The sequence below is a fragment of the Nylanderia fulva genome, unplaced genomic scaffold (genome assembly GCF_048542155.1).
Source record: "Nylanderia fulva isolate GAGA-0341 unplaced genomic scaffold, ASM4854215v1 Scaffold2, whole genome shotgun sequence".
NCBI classification, from domain to species: domain Eukaryota; kingdom Metazoa; phylum Arthropoda; class Insecta; order Hymenoptera; family Formicidae; genus Nylanderia; species Nylanderia fulva.
This window is the reverse complement of record NW_028190263.1, coordinates 161547-178766: the sequence shown is the minus strand read 5'-3', so window position 1 is coordinate 178766 and position 17220 is coordinate 161547. Positions and strand designations below refer to the sequence as shown.

Below are 17220 nucleotides of genomic sequence, written 5' to 3'. Positions count from 1 at the left end.
TGTCTCTGTCAAACTTAAAAAATTCTAACAAATTTTGAAAAATTTGAAAGACACTCTCGACATATTCTTTTCTTTTAATATTTGCTTTATTAACAGTTAAGACTAATTTAAAGTAATATTCAAAATGATGTAAACTCTACAATGAATAGATTAATTGAAAATGTGTGAAAGAGAGAGAATCGAATGGATATTTTCGATTTCAGGGACAACGACAACTCGGAGAGTGTGCTGCAGATCATCAACAAGGGCCAAGGCATCGAGATGGCGAGCGGGCAGATCTACCCATCGAACACGAAGAAGTACTTCATGAATCATACCCTAGACATTCCGTATTCCAATAAGAGCAACCTGATGAAGTCGCAACTGATTCCTAGATTGGACCGCGAGTTGATGCAACAGAGGATAGAGAGGAAAGCCGCGGCGTACGAGCGCGAACTTAAATTGCAGAAGAGCTTGTCGGAAGAGTGCGAGGACCTGGGTGTCGACGAACCCAGTACGAGCGATCTATTTCCCGAGGCGGATTTGCTATTTGACACGAATCACTCACCGTCGTACGATCATTCCTCGCAGGACGCATCCTGCAGCCAGTCTTTGGGCATGAAGCCATACAATAGTTCGTACTTCCGGTCGCTGGACTCGTCGAGCGGCAGCAGGGACGCTAGTCCGACCAGCGATTTCAAATCGAACGAGTGTAAAAGGAGCACGAGTCAGCGCGCGAGAACTTTGAAGGATTCGTTGAAGAGGGGCAAACGAGAGAAGGAGGACCTACATCTGGGGGTCCCGACGAAACACATGCGACTAACCTTGGATAATCTAAGTCAGGATGAAGCGTCGAATAGCAACTCGGACGTCTCTAGGCTATCGCCGGCGAATCTCGGCTCGTTGGAGAACGATTCGTCGAAAGACATGAGCGGTCATCATCGCATCAAACTAATTTCAAGGAGTGGTTCCAAGGAAGGTACACCTAGTAGCGTATCCAGTATACCATCCAACATGAAACTGGACATTGATCTCGACTCGGAATCGCTGCCACCCAGCATCAACGTCAACAATACTTCAGCGGCGAGTTCGGGTGACGAGAGTCTAACTCTACTCAGCGGCAACACCGCGGATCACCACACTATACCTTCACCGTTATCACCTTTGGCCGCCGGACCGTTGCTGGCCACGCACAAATACACGTACGCCAACAAGAAGCGCATGCCGTCGTCTAAGATACGCATGGACTCTTACATGGCCTGGGAGAGTCCGATGTCCGAGCGCACGAGGTCGAGCAGCGACGACGAGGACTCGAGCATCAGCGAGTCGATCAGCAGCCAACCGGAGGACAACGTTGCGTTGAGCAATGGCTTGGAAGACAGTGTACAGACATTAAAATCCTTGTCGGTCGATCGTCATTGCTACGTGAAGAAGGACAAGCTGCAGGTGAACGCGAGGGTAGTGCTGAGTCGTACCGATCACAAAGCGACGACGGCGATGGCGGCGCTTCCTAAGCGACTCCCCAAAGCGGAATCGATTGCGATGACCGAGTCGATGGTGGTGTCGAGCGACAAAGCGTCGGAGGCGTCCGAGGACGAGGCCGGTAACATCGTGCTGATGGAGCCTGCGGATTGTCGTGCTAGAAGATCCAGTCTGCGCGGCCACGTGAAGAAGGGCTGTGCGTGTTGCAACGGCTCGCCGGAGCGGCCGAAGAAGAAGACGACGACAACGACGGTCAAGTCAACGGATCACAAATTGAAGAAGCGCTTGTCGTCGAAGCAGCCCGGTAAGAGAAGGTAGTCCTAGCGATCGAACGCTCGTACGAGCACCGCGACGTGTTATTATATCACTAATGTATCGTCATTGATGGTTTTTTGAAACGACGCGAGCGAAATTGTGCCCGATGACGGGATGATGATGTAGCTTTTCTCCTCGCAAGAAGGAGAGTTCACGATTCGGACAGTAAATCTGATTTTAATTCGAATGATATCGATGATGGAGCAAGAAGTTATTGTAAATATTACTAGAGACGCGCTTAGACGCGCGAAATTCCGTGATTTACCACATTTGCAACATTTGGAACATTTGGCGGCTACATGCAGGTGTTTAGCTGAGAGAAATATTCTCCAAGAGTTTAAATTAATAATGAATTTACGTTTGAGTGCTAGCGCGCGTGTATGTGCATATATGAATACATGTGTAAATGTATGTACGCAAGAGAGAGAAAGGATATAAAATAATAAACATATGATTTATATTAATTAGAAGTTCTCGTCGATATAACAGTAGATGATCCTTCTACCATTAGGTGTTAACGATATTAGACTTGTAAGGTACAGATCATTTATGTATGGCAGACTTAGATTTTAAATCGTTAAGAACCGTTTAGCGATGCAATCTAGTCAAGTTTTATGACGAGAACGTGGGCGACGAGTGTAAAACAAATTATAATGAATGAGAAGATAAGAGATTCCGTAATGCGCGATCGTTAATAGATCCCTCGCAGAGTAAAGAGAGAGAGAGCTTGAATTTATATAATTCAATCTACAGTATGTCTGTAATGACAGAGCTCTTATTCCACGTTGTAACATGGTGTGGTCAGACTGAATAGACAAATAATAATGAAGTTCTCTTTCCGAAAAAAAATAAAAGATTAGGACATAGTAACAAAGATGTGCAGTCTCCCTTTGGAATGCATCATCTTTGAACTTCGTGTAATGCTTACTTGTATTAATCTGTATAACTCTAACTTTATATATAGAAATGAAACTGTCGTTGTGTAAATTCTCGGCGCTCTGCTCTTGCAAAGCAATCCTTGAAAAAGAAACAGGATTGTTTAAATGATAAAAAAATAAATATATATACATATGTATATACATATATATATATATATATATATATATATATATATATATATATATTCATGATTTAAGTGCAACATGAGGCATATGAAAAAAGTTAAAAAAAATGGAATGGCAATAACACGTTTTATGGATCATTCTAATAGCTATCTGTTATACGGCCCGACCATACCTTGTCATGTGTGTGGTACATGTAAACATCCAAGCGACTGTACACAACACACAACAACATTGCATAGATAATTCATTGAAAAGGTATAATATTATATATATATGTATATATATTTACATACATATACATATATACATGTATATATATTTACATACATATACATATATACATATATATATATATGCATATACATATATATATACATATATATATATTTCGCTGCACTTTAGTACAAAAATGCTTCACTTTGTTTCGGATGAAGATGATTTATATCGTATTATTATCGTACGCTATATCGTGAGATTGCTCGTGTGAATGGCCGCAAATTTTGCTATATGGACTTACTCTAAACTTATAACTTATAAAAGCTTGTGAAAAAGGCTGCGTGGGAACATGAGTTGATCCAACGTTTCGTTTTAATAATTACAATAATTAACAAGGAGCGTTATTGGGCGCTGATATCCATTCCAAACTTTTATCCGACGCACTACATATATATGTTTTATATCTATAATATACATATATATATATAAACATATATATATAGAGAGAAAAGTCGTCGCAATTTGTTCTGTCTCTCTTTTTCTGTTCTCTTTCAATGTTGTAAGAAAAAAACTGTAGCTTCGAGTAATCGAGGTATAACTGTTCCTGCGAATAGTATCTCATTACGTGATATGAACCAAAGTAGAGGCTCTGTCGAGAAGAGGATGAGGGAAATGCGAATAATAAATCGATATGGTAAATGAACAGCATTGCACACGTGTAGAATATGTAAATTGTAATTGAACTCATCTCTCTATGTATTTGTTTTTTTTTTCCTTCTGTTTAATGATAATTTAACTATTTTTTTTAGTAATTGTAAATATATATTGTTTAGAAGTGAGGAGATCACAAAAATTGTACACTTATCTATTACATGTATCTATTACACACACACACACATACAATATATATATATATATATATATATATATATATATATAAATACAGACAATACACACAATCGATCACTTTAGAGAAAAAGAGAAAGAAAAGACGAAAGAAAGCTTTCTAATTTTTCTTTTACGAAATTCCGTGATTATGAAAGATTTTAATTTTATTAAGAATTTTAATTATTTATAGTGGTCGTATTTTTTATAGTAAAATAATACTAATACAGAATGTCGCAATTTTTTTGTTAATTTGACTTTAATTATATCATTTTGTGTGTGTGTGTATACATATACACACTCTGTATATAATATAAGTGAACAGTGATCGATATAAAATGTTCTATTTGTATTCTATTTTTTTCTTAATTTATACATTCTACACGTATGCTAACACTGCGAATAAAATAACTAATATTTTTTTTTGTGATTATATAATATATAATCGCTTCGCTACAAATATGAACATAATTATCGCAGATTACGTTCCTTACGATTCCTCGTTCAGTTAGTAGTTAAACGACGAACAAGCTATCTACCTCCTGCACTTAATCGCTTTTTAGTTTATTTTATATTCTCTCGTGAGAGCGTTGAAGTTTGAATGTCTATACGTAAAAAAAAAAAAATAGCTCATTATGGTTTTTGCCGACAATTTAATTTTGCGGCATAAAAACACAAACTGTGTGAAAAGAAACACATCGGCTAATTTTTATGTTCTTACATTTGCAAATTATTTAAACGTTTTACAAGACGTTTTAAATACAATTCAAAGCGTTAAAAGTGTAGATCTCGGAAAGAAAAATTCTCTGTAATTAAATATGTGTAAATAAATATGTTGAGTAGTATTTATGTTAAATTGCTGCACTAGCTACAATAATAATTAAAATGGTACAAGTTTGTTGAAGTATTTACTCTATTGCATTAATTAAATCTTATTGTATCTAGATTATTTTCCAGTATTTTATTTATATTCTGTTATGAGAGATCAATATGCATTCAATTTTCTTCCTTTACTTCTCACGACATGAAGAAAAGCATTTTCTGTTGCGTTAAGCGAGACAGATCTCGATCATATAATGTACTTCTATCCGAAATTAAACTCTTGTATAATTGAGCTGGTCTACAGATAAGAAAAACGTCTAATAATTAACAATTTAATTTTTAATATTAAAGGAAAAAATTAATTTACAAACATTATTTGAATTCAATTAATTTCTAGAGGAAAGACGTTCTTTTTTCTTCCATAGATCGTCTCAATTCACATTTGCATCTCACTTTAATCTAGCATTTTCTTCCACGACCTCCTTAATATACATTTCTTCGCCAGGTCGTGAAAAGCGTATCCTAAAATAAGAAAGAAAATCTGTTTCTACCGAAGCCGTTTGTATAAAGCGAGAAAAAGTTCAGTCTATTTATTCTCACGCTAAAAATAAGGAGGCGAATTATATATCTTCCTGTATATTAGAGAGGAGAGAGAAAAGAGAAAGAGAGAAAGGAGAGAGAGAGAGAGAGAGAGAGAGAGAGAGAGAGAGAGAGAGAAATACAGAGAAATGTCAGAGCGACATGTCTCCGCATATGTATAAAATTCCGAGCGAATGTCTCACACCAAATAGAGATGCGTATTTTTTGAATGAGACTATCTCAAAAAAAATAAAAAAAGAAGAGATATAGCTTCTAGTTCGCGCACGCTAGACACGCGTGTGCGTACACTCGATTCGTCGGTGATAGTCTGGCCTTTCGCCACCCAATTTAGTCGTACCAATCGCATTTATCATAGAGGGATGTGTAGTCTTCATTGTTAAGGCAAATCTGAGAGGGAAGCGAGAGAGAGAACGAAGGAACACGCAGAATCGTTTGGGAAGTAAGGATCTTAGCCGTACAATTTCGGTGAGTTCGATGCTCGCTGAGGAAAAACTCAAGCCAAATTGTCACTTTTCATGAGGTCACCTAAATTTTACGGTTTCTCAGATCCTGTATTTGGGGATTAAGGCAAGGTTTTCCAAAGCTAAGCTTCTTCAGGTACTTAAACAGAGGGAGGAAGGGAGAGAGAGAAGAAAAAAAATGATAAAATAAAATAATCCGCTTTACACTGGCCGTTAAGCGATAACTTAAGAGTTTTTGTATCGTATGTTTATTAAGACTACTGTTTTTGTCACTCAACACCCTACCAGTATTCGAGAGAAAAAGAGCGAGTGAGTGAAAAAGAAAAGCAAGAGAGAGGGAGAGAATGTGCGAGTGTTATACGTCACTTTAGTATCATTAAAACGAGCGACGTATGTAATAAAAAAAAATACAAGAGGGATAAATAATACTAATGCGAGCGAATTAAAGGGGTGGAGAAGAAAAGATATGCGAAAAACGGAGGAGAGAGAACTCGGAAGAGACAAAAGCGAACGGCCATACGTTGCAAAAAACGTACATTCATTTAAGCTACGTAATGTCGTTTAGCACAAATCAGTCGAAACAATTTGAGCGATCAGAGTAGAGTGAGGAGAACCGAGGGAGAGAAGTATATTAAAAAAAAGGAAACGTGACACGAAAAATATTAATAATTATGAATGACGAACGGACGGAGACCGGGTACAGTCATCTGCGAAGTGACGAAGAGAAGCGCTCCTGTGTACATACATAATATGCGAATAATAGAAGAGACGAGGATATAAACACATTTCGCGAGAAGGGAACATTTCTAGATACGGTACACCACCGCTATACATATGCACTGTAAGAAAAAAAATTGTATCAATTGTGTCTCGAGAGAGAGAAAGAGAGAGCGAAAGGGTGCCTCTTCACGATAGATTTCGCGAGAAGGGACTTTTCTCTGAATTTTTCAGTTGCGAAAATGAAAGGTTTTTATGTAAAGGGAATCATGCTTCCCGGTCTTCTCTCGATTAATTGATGATGTAATAATTACTTCACTTCCCAGATAGCAAGCATACGTCATTTTCACGTCGATGAAAATAACATTATTTTGACGTTTAATGACGTTGGTTTGCTACTTGGATTTTCGTTGAAGATATCTTTTTTTTCCGGGAGTCCTCATATACAAAAAAAGTTGTTAATACTATTTGTTATTTAAAAAGCAGTGATGTATATGTTGCAAATTATTCTTATTTCATACGTCGTAACATCGTATTTCTTCTTTCTTTGAAAAAAAATGTTTAAGTTATTTATAAATATATAGATATTATAATAAGTAATTCTTTTTTAGATTTGGCATTTGATACCTTTTAGATAAAATCCATTCGGCTAATATTTGCGTGTATATTAAGCAAGAAATCGATGCACAAATTGCAATTGTGACTGACGTGGAAAAGTTTTCCGTAATGAAGTAACGATGAAGCAGGCTGTCGTATTTTGGTCGCTAAAAAAAGAGAATGCTCTGTAAATAGGGCTTTATTTCGCTAAGCGACTTCGCAACTTTTTTCATCGTATTAATTTTTTTCGATTCTTGATTTATAATTAATGACTAAATGCAGTTTTCTATTTCTAACTTTATGTTTACATTAAATAGTTTTTATACGATAAACGAATAAAATGCAAAGTTACATAGCCAGATTTGAAGATAAATGCGCGATAAAAAATATGATTTATTTTCCGTCAAACTCTCTCAAATTAAATTATAGTGTGTTAAAAGATCGTTCTTTTGTTAAGCAAAATTTTAAGCAATATCTATCCAGAATTTAGAATAGTTTATTCATTCTAATTATTTTTCTGTGTATCATATCAAAGTAGAATTTTGTTTAAAAATTTTTTCTAAAAACCTAGCAAAAATGTATTAAAATATAATATATATATATATATATATATAATATATATAACATATTTTGCTTTTATGTGTATTATATTAAGTAGTTATGTATAGTTATGTTATAATATTGAGAGAGATGTGTTTTTGCATTATTGCTACTGTTAAAAAATTTACAAAATTTGTATTACGAAAAATTAGACTTTAAGCATTTGTGCGTTTTTTTATCCTTAATACTTTACCTTTACGGAAATGTACAGAATAACAAAGTGCGATGCGAAAAGCTGCAGAATCGTTTTGCGATGAAAGAGTCGGGTTTTAGAAATGTGCCGTGATCCACTGGTGGAAGTTGTAAAATCGCACACAGCAGTAGTCGCCCTATCCTATGAATTTTATTTCTGTGGAGATTGTAAAGGACGAAAGAAAGAAAGAGAGAGAGAAAGAAAGATGAAAATACTCCGTGGATATGACTGTACAGCGTATTAACTTGTCCGGAGATACATATATCGAGGATCCTTTTTCAAAACTGAAGTATTAAGGATTGCATATTGTACATAAACAAGACATATTTTCTATATAAGGAACGTCGCTCGGTAAAAAGGCCGATGGCTCGAAAAAAATACTGCAATATTATGATAATTCTTTCAAGCGGTAGGATAGCCTTTAATCGTTTTATGTAATGTAATGATAGAAGAGGGTCTGGCAGAATAAAAGTGAAAGTTCTGTATTTAAATATTTTTGTCGGTGTATATTCATTCACATATACAAGTATACACAACAACGCATATACTCATGTCACATCATCAAGATGTGTGAGCGCCTCATCTGGAATATATTTAATTGTAACTATAGAACTCGAGGAGAAGCTTCGAATCGTAATTTCGTTATAAAACGAAACTTATCGGCCTCAAGTTAACTGATAAATTCAAGCAATTTAGAAGCAAGATTTCTTCTTTTATATCGTATCGCGGAATGAAGAGCAAAAGATATGTGCGACAGATACTTTGAAGATTTGATAATTTAATAAGAGTGAAGCAATTTAAACAAGTTCGATTATTCCCCTTAACACTCCAATTAATCGAATGATCTCAAAACTTAGGACTTAAACGGGCTAGAATTGTAATATATTGAAATTAATGAATAGAATCTCTAGTTATTGTGTATATATAATCGTTTATATACTTATTAGCTATATTAGATACTTAATTTCTCGGTTTTTTTTAAGATAAAATATATCGAGAATGTATTTATATATTTACATTGTTTCTTTTAAATTTTGCATTTCTTATATACATATGAATAAGCCAGTTATACAGCTGTAAGAAAATTACAGCTAATATTCATATATATAAGAAAAATATTTATTATTATATATACATCAGGTATTTTCCGAACTATTAGTATCTTGATGCTCTTTCCGTTGGTTTTCCACCTCCTACAGTAAAGAGAACCGAATATTGAATTGTCATAATTGAATTTTTAAAAAATCAAATCTAAAAATAATAGTAAAAGAGGTTGTAAAATTTCTTCAGCAAAAACTTACCCTCTGAATAAAGTTCAATAATGAGACGTTATCACTCGATTGGAAAAACTCGCTGATCTCTTGTGGAATGCAAAAGTGTGTAGGAGGCTTTGGTTGAATACCTATATCCTCTCCAATAAAACGAAACTCTGGTGTGTCACTAATATGATTTTGTAATTCCTCGTACGTAAAGAGCGTTCCTTTCGCAGATGATGCATTCATCGGACCGAAATCTATTATTTTTACATTGTCCTTTTTGCGTCGTACGACATCGAAAGAATCTATAAGAGACAAACTCTATGAATGATACAATTATATAATTATTAATTATTGAATCTCGTTATTAATTTTAGTGTTTACTTACAATTATATAATGGAAATCTGCCTTTGATGCGCTCCAAAAAGAAGCTCTTGATGTCTGTCTGTATATTATATTTTTCTGACTCATTGGAACTGTGGTACTGCGATATATCTCTCTGACTTATAGCTGCAATTAAAATGCAATTTGTTATCGCAATAGTTGACTTTGTAACAACAGGCAGAAACGCGGGAGCAGTTGATATCGAATAAAATTTAATAGTTGAAGAAAAAAATTTGAGTCAATAAATTACCAATGAGTTCATTGTCCACAACAAAGCAACGAAATTCCGTGCAAGGATTGATATCTCGCCACTGCTTCAATACTAAGCTGAATGACAAAGGATTCTCGCAATCTTTTAAAGATTTTACAGTATTCAAATCTTTGGCAATTCTGTCAGAACTCTTCAACAATAAATAGACTTCCTCCAAGGTCCTACATTTGAGAGTTTTTGTTGGCGCAACCCATGTTGCATCCTTCAAGATAATTATAAATAAATGTAAAAGAGTACTGCATTTATATTCATATTCATGCAGTTATAAAAATAATAATTATTGCAAATATATATTTTATTAAAAGGGTTATATAATAATAAAAAATTTATAAATATATTACTTGTGCCATTAATTAAATAATTTTAGAAAAAAATTTGATTTTTACTGTACATACAGCATTTTTCTTCTTTTTATATAAATACAAGTTCTCTTCATATTTTTAAAAATAAACATTCGAAAAAATTTTACATATTTTTCCAACAATAAGTCATTCAATTACAAAAGATAATAATATACAGTGAAAGAGTAACTTACTGCAGGTGAGCTCCAATTGGTTTTTATGAATATAGCGTCATATTCATTTAACACATCTTTTATTTTTTTACTGAATTCAGGAAATGCTGGTTGATGGTCCTGAATTTCCTATAATAAAATAAAGAGATAATTTTTTAGATAATTGTCTAATTATAATTCATTGCACGAATTTTTCAATATGAAAAGGATAATGAACCTCATCCTCACCGGTCACCGGGGAACCATCAGTCCATTCGGAATCTTCTGCTAAAGACTTCACCGCTTCAATAGGCAGCAAAAACGCGTCGTGCTCCAAATATTTCAAGACATCTTCAGGAACGTCGAGAATCGTCGCCTCCAAGGAATCTTTCTTGAACGTTGGGTACCAACAGGAAAAGGAGCACTCCGGTTTTAAGTCACTCACCATCTTCTCTTGAAAGTCAATAACAAAGAAAATAACAAATACTTTATTTAATTTCCTACTTTATTTAGAACGTTTTACAAAGAGTTCTCATTAAAAAATGATGTGTTTTTACTTAATTTGAAAATTAAAATCAAAGAACAAGAGTGACGTGGGACGAAATTGTCAACAATTTATAAACCATGAATTAAAAAATAACTAGAAGCACGATCGTATTAGAAAAGAGACGTGTCATTTTGACAGTTCCGAGTCGTTCGATCGACCAATCGGAGCGAAGCTTTCTTTGCTCCGATTGGTCGATCGAACGACTCGTCAACGCTGAATGATTCATATATCCCGAAGACGTTCAGAAAGCATCCTGAGGATGTTCGAATGTCATCTGGATATCCTTGAGTATCCTCTGAGAATATCTTTCGGATATGTTGTACTATTAGGGAAAGGGGACAAAAATAGAGATCAATTAATTAAAGGATTAAATTAATAATAACAAATTAAATTAATAATTAATATTAAATTTAATTTATATTTATGATCGAAGGATCTCTAAACAAAAGTAGCGGGTCTGTCAAATCGTGCCGCTGAAAACGGGCATCTAACGTCAAAGCAGCTGGCACAAGAGGGAGACGACGGATTAACGATCTCTCTCTCTCTCTCTCTCTCTCCTCCCCCTCCCTCCTGTCACTGCCTGGCGTAAGTGGCGTATTGCACCGTTCTGTCAAACTCGGAACAAAAAGGGGTGAAAGGCCCGTGAGTTGCGAGCCAGTGAAAGTTTGCGCGTAGGGTGGGGCTTCTTTTGCGGGAATTTCGTGGGTTATCGGCGACCGCCGAGGATGATGAATTGATCGACCCCACCATCTCTCCGTCTCGTAGCAATTATAGTCGAGTTATATCTCCTCGTAGACGATTTATCGCCCGTGAATTCGATCGGCTTCGGGGAAGAAGACGGCCATGGAGGACGACCTGCCGACCGAATACGACGTGGTCGTCGTAGGAACAGGTATTGATTTTTATCAATACGCGAGAGAGAACCGTCCCGTATTTTTTGCTCACCAGTAATCACTCTCGCTATCATGATTCCCGACAGGTATGACCGAGTCCATCGTCGCCGCGGCGGCAAGCAGGATCGGCAAGAAGGTTCTGCACCTTGACAGGTACTCGTCCAACCGGCATTTATTGTTTTCCATCCTTTTCCGCGACGTTAATCGTCGAAGATCCCGCGTATACCTCCTGCATGTAATTGCAAATACGATTAATATATTTAGTCTCGTTAAAGATCGAGAAATGTCAAAATTGTGTGTAATAATTGTGCCACATTGATATCTTACTAATTGCGTATTAATTATAGCTGATACAAAAAAGAAATATATGTGCACATATATACAAAAATTATATATATATATATATATATTTTTTTTTTTTTGAGAAAAAAGAAAAAATCTTTATCTTAATCTTGAATTTTTTTATTATTTTGCTGTTCAAGATAAAGAGATGTGTACACATTCCTTGGAATAATATGATAAGGCATTTATAAATTAAGATAACAAAATGTAATAATTATATGTCATATTCTTTAATTTAGCAATGAATATTATGGAGGTCTTTGGGCTACATTTAATTTTGATGGCTTACAAAAATGGATAGAAGATTTAAAAACAGCTAAGAATAACATTAGAAATACAAATGTTGATTTGAAAGCTGGTGAAAAATTTTTAAAGGCTAGTGATCAATATTCTATGGTCGAGAATATTGGAGAAACGTGGTATATTTTCAAGTAAGAAGTAATCATATATTAATTATTAATGATTTTTAAATATTTTATATATTCTAACTAGTTTTTTCCCATTTCTGTATAGTGATGCAGATTTACCTGATGTTTCCTCGAAAGATACCCAAACTGAGAGTTCTGGAGATAGTGCTGCAGCCGAAAGTGAAAAGACTGATCAAGATAAGGCTGACAAGAAGGAAAATGTGAAACAATGGAGCATAGACCGTATAAAAAAAGAATATAGAAGATTTAATATTGATCTGGCACCTAAAGTAAAATTATTATATCTGTAACAAAAGGAAATACATACATGTACAAATTTATTTTCAGTATAATTCATAATATGCGATTCTTATTACAGCTATTATTCGCCCGTGGTGAATTAGTAGAACTATTAATTTCTAGCAACATTGCACGTTATGCCGAATTTCGTGCAGTTTCTAGAGTTGCTACTTATATGGACGGTAAACTTACGCAAGTCCCTTGCTCTCGAGCTGATGTATTTGCGAATAAAACTGTCAGCGTGGTCGAGAAGAGAATGTTGATGCAACTTCTGACATCTTGTATGGAACAAGGTGCCGATAGTCCAGAGTTTGATGGTATGTAATGTGAAGATATTAAGTAGTTTCTTGACTTAATTAATCATAATAATTCATTTCTGATTTAGTTTGAATCTAATTATCTCATTTACTGTTTAGGTTTCCGTGATAAAACATTCTTAGAGTATCTTAATACGAAAAATCTTACGCCTATAGTACAGCATTATGTTGTACAAGCTATCGCAATGGCGACAGACAAAACTTCATGTAGAGATGGTGTTGATCGTACAAAACATTTTCTCAACAGTCTTGGACGTTATGGAAATACACCCTTCTTATGGCCTATGTATGGAAGTGGGGAGCTGCCTCAATGCTTTTGCAGGTACATTTTGCAAGAATAGTTGCTTTCCATTTACATAAAAACTCAGATAAATCTCACTTCTCTCTTTCTTTAAATTGGAGTTGAAAAAAGACAGATGTGAGATTTATCTGAGTTTTGATGTAAATGGAAAGCAACTAATATGTCAAACCTTTTTTTAAATAATTGATTACAGTGTAAAAATAAACCTTTCTGCATTTTTTTTCTAGACTATGTGCAGTCTTTGGCGGAGTTTATTGTTTAAAAAGACAATTAGATGGCGTGATAGTTAATGAGGATAAATGCAAAGCTATTATTACTGGAAAACAGCGATTAGCTTTGGAACATTTAGTTGTAGGGCAAGGACACTTGCCACCAGAAATTGTAGCCTCCGAGGGAGAAAATCAAATTTCACGCGGCATTTTTATTACCGATAGGTATTTCCTACACACAATTTTTTATGGAATTTAAATTATATATTATACCTATATGCACAATATATTTTATTAAACATTATTTAATTGCTGCAGGTCAATTATGCAAGGCGAAAAAGAAAGTCTAACTCTTTTGTACTATCCACCAGAAGAACAAGGACAAGAACCTGTTACTCTAATTGAATTGGGACCATCTACCAATGCTTGTCCTCAAGGATTGTGTATGCATAAAATTTAAAAAATGTGAATTTATTTTAGAATTTAATCTTGAATTTGTGTCTGTATCGTGCTTTTTCTTCCTTTTTTTAGTCATGGTTCATATGACATGTAAACGTACTAAGAATGCAAAGGAAGATCTAGCATATGTCGTGACTAAGTTCCTGAGAGCTGAACCACTTGATTTAGCTAATGCTGTACGTAATTTTTCTGATTCTCATACCCAAACGGTTTCTCCTGATAAACGACATCTTCAGGTAATAAAAGCTAATAATATAATAAAAAAATATATTTATATAGATTTAAACTATAACATACATATTTAATCGGTTTCTTTTTAATTACATTAGGTTGATCAACGAGAAAAGGAAGAAAGTGAATATCCACTACCTCAAATATTATGGTCCTTGTATCTAAATTTACCTGCAAGCGATATTAAATTAAGCGACTCTGCACCGAGCAACATACACTTATGTTCTGGACCAGACCTTGAACTTGATTTCGATTTTGCTGTGAATCAGGTATATATTAATAATAAGATAGTAGATATTAAACTGACTACACTGGCTGTCTATTAGATTTGTTAAACTATATTTATTGACGTTTCGACCATACGGGCTGTGGTCCTTTTCAAAATTACAATAGAAGCATTAATGAGTTACTGCATATCATTATTGACATTTAAAAGTACGCTCCGGTGAGACTTAACTTAAGATCGAATGGTAAATTAACTGCGTTTCACTTGTGTCATCTTGTCACGACTGAGCACACTATACTGTATAGTGTGCTCAGTCGTGACAAGATGACACAAGTGAAACGCAGTTAATTTACCATCCGATCTTAAGTTAAGTCTCACCGGAGCGTACTTTTAAATGTCAATAATGATATGCAGTAACTCATTAATGCTTCTATTGTAATTTTGAAAAGGACCACAGCCCGTATGGTCGAAACGTCAATAAATATAGTTTAACAAATCTAATAGACAGCCAGTGTAGTCAGTTTAATATCTACTACCTTAGTATTTCATTCCTGGCGAACGAAATTTAATATTTTATTGTTATTAATAATAAGACCTTATGCAATATATAATATAATAATTTCACATATATAATATAATAAAATAACTTTATTTATATAAAAATACATCTAATAATTTAAATGTTTTCTTCCTGTAGGCATAATTATAGCATATATACATATATATTTTATATAGTTTCGATAGTTTAATTAATATATATAATAAATTATATACTTTTATTATTTAAAATTATATTAAATATATTTTTTAAATTTGTTTTCTACTTCCAGGCCAAGAGTATTTTTGAATCTATGTACCCAGATGAAGATTTCTTACCGCGTGCACCTGATCCAGAGGAAATTGTTTTGGAAGGTGATGAAACACCAGGTCCAAAATTCGAGGGTGGTGAACCTGCAGAGGGTGAAGAAAAACAAGACGTTGAAAAAGCTGAAAAAGAAGAATGAATAAATTATACAATGCTTTTGCGTCTCCAATATCGAAGAGAAAATAAGGCTTTTCCGCCTTTAGTGTCTTTTATCTTTATCGTTATTGCATTTCCGTATAAAAATATAAAATTAAACATATTTAAAAAAAAAAACGAAAAATTACAATCATGAGATACTATGCGAGACAGTAATAACGAAGAGAAATTTCACGATATCAATCTTATTTTGAGTTATTTATACACGTTACTTTTCGTCTATTTAAAATATTTTTATCGTCAAATTACGTGTTTCCGATTTATCTCACGTCAATATAGATATTTTCGAATTTACATTTTAAATATGAGCAGGTAGTATTATGCTTTTGCAAGGACACAGACTCGTTAGGAGAGCACAAATGCGTTTACCAAAATAAATATAAATTTATCACATAGTTATTAGGTTCATATCTTAATGTTTAATATCTTATAAGTTTTATATATATATATATATATATATTAATTTTTTGTACAATTGAACAATACGTAAAAAATTCAAATGCATTTTGAGATCCATTCTAAGTAGACATAGCGCTTGTAATCATTAGATTCAAGATATGCATACTCTATAGATCATATAACAATATTGGCAGCAATGATAAAAATACAAAAATATGGCGTCACGCTTTTATACTTCAATAGATATTAATAGTACACTGCAATTGATATATAATGTATTGTATGTGCACGCGAGTCATTTAGATAATCGTCATTATGTATTGGGGTTGATAGTTTGTATTATGTGCATTATACATAAATGGATATGTTATCTTCAATGCACTTGTCATTTGTTGATATATCTGTAATAAAAAGTGCGCAATCTACATTCGGTTGAAATGAATAATTGTTAATAATTTAGTGCACAATTTTTTTTAATACATTATGTTGTAATAAATAATTTTTTCAATGATTTTATGAACGAAAAAAAAGAACAGCATCGATTATTTTATCGAATTTAATTGGTTTATAACGTGGTTGTACTCGTCCAACGTGTTTGTGACTTAAATAAGATGTAATTTAAAATGGTTTTTAGTACTTATTTTTCGACAATTATCTTAGTCTATTTATTTATATATCCTATAATTTAATTTTGTGAGGAAGTACTTAATGGTTTATTTATTTTAACTTTTCTGTAACACACACACACATATATATATATATATATATATATATATATATAAAAATGTAAAATTTTATAGTATAACTATATTTAATATGTCGCAGTTTATTTTTTTCTTTATTAAAAGTAAAAAAATCGTGGCTGTGAGAAAGAGCATTTTATTTATTTATTTTTTTAAATATTTAGACTGTTATTTTACAGATTTTAAGCATAAGTGTAGATCCAATTTTTTTCGAGATATATATTAGCCTCAAAAGTTAACTGATTGATTCTGTTTTTTATTTTAATATTAAAGCTTTAATCGTGATCTCCCTAGTATTAAAATTAAATTTACAGAAACTGAAATTAATCACTTTGGATTTTAAAACTCCATATACATTTTTATAGATATAGTTCCTTCGTATTATATATTTTCATAGGGTTGTAAAAAATTGATTTATACTAAAAATCTTACAAATATATTTATTGTTACTCTTTCGTTTAATATTGTACATGTATAACATTTATACTA

The 17220-nt window shown here is 33.5% G+C and overlaps 3 protein-coding genes across 5 annotated transcripts in view; 2 read left to right on the top strand and 1 right to left on the bottom strand.

The window, feature by feature from the left end:
- LOC114945203 (uncharacterized) overlaps positions 1–8422 on the top strand; it is a 71149-nt gene extending 62727 nt beyond the window's left edge. The window contains exon 10 of the mRNA XM_029321310.2: positions 204–8422. Within this exon, the coding sequence (XP_029177143.2) occupies positions 204–1779 (1576 nt within the window). The 3' untranslated portion in view covers positions 1780–8422. The remainder of the gene's footprint in view (positions 1–203) is intronic.
- LOC114945181 (translation initiation factor eIF2 assembly protein) lies at positions 8417–10971 on the bottom strand. Of its 3 annotated transcripts, none has more exons than XM_029321282.2 (7): positions 10894–10971; positions 10575–10789; positions 10379–10486; positions 9823–10045; positions 9576–9698; positions 9233–9492; positions 8417–9124 (listed from the first exon to the last, which is right to left on the bottom strand). In XM_029321282.2, the coding sequence occupies exons 2-7, from the start codon at positions 10782–10784 to the stop codon at positions 9068–9070; spliced, it is 981 nt and encodes a 326-aa protein (XP_029177115.2). In that variant the 5' UTR covers positions 10785–10789; positions 10894–10971; the 3' UTR covers positions 8417–9067. The 3 variants fall into 3 exon arrangements, with proteins under 3 accessions (XP_029177115.2, XP_085338341.1, XP_085338340.1); XM_085482215.1 differs by having other exon boundaries at positions 10575–10784; positions 10894–10960; XM_085482214.1 differs by having other exon boundaries at positions 10575–10966.
- Positions 10972–11364: 393 nt separating this feature from the next.
- Positions 11365–16615, top strand: Rep (Rab escort protein). Its single transcript, XM_029321280.2, has 11 exons — positions 11365–11775; positions 11863–11929; positions 12358–12549; positions 12632–12815; positions 12905–13142; positions 13242–13464; positions 13671–13877; positions 13971–14095; positions 14184–14347; positions 14441–14611; positions 15399–16615. Exons 1-11 carry the CDS (start codon positions 11727–11729, stop codon positions 15570–15572), a joined length of 1794 nt encoding a protein of 597 aa, XP_029177113.2. The 5' UTR covers positions 11365–11726; the 3' UTR covers positions 15573–16615.
- Positions 16616–17220: the final 605 nt, after the last annotated feature.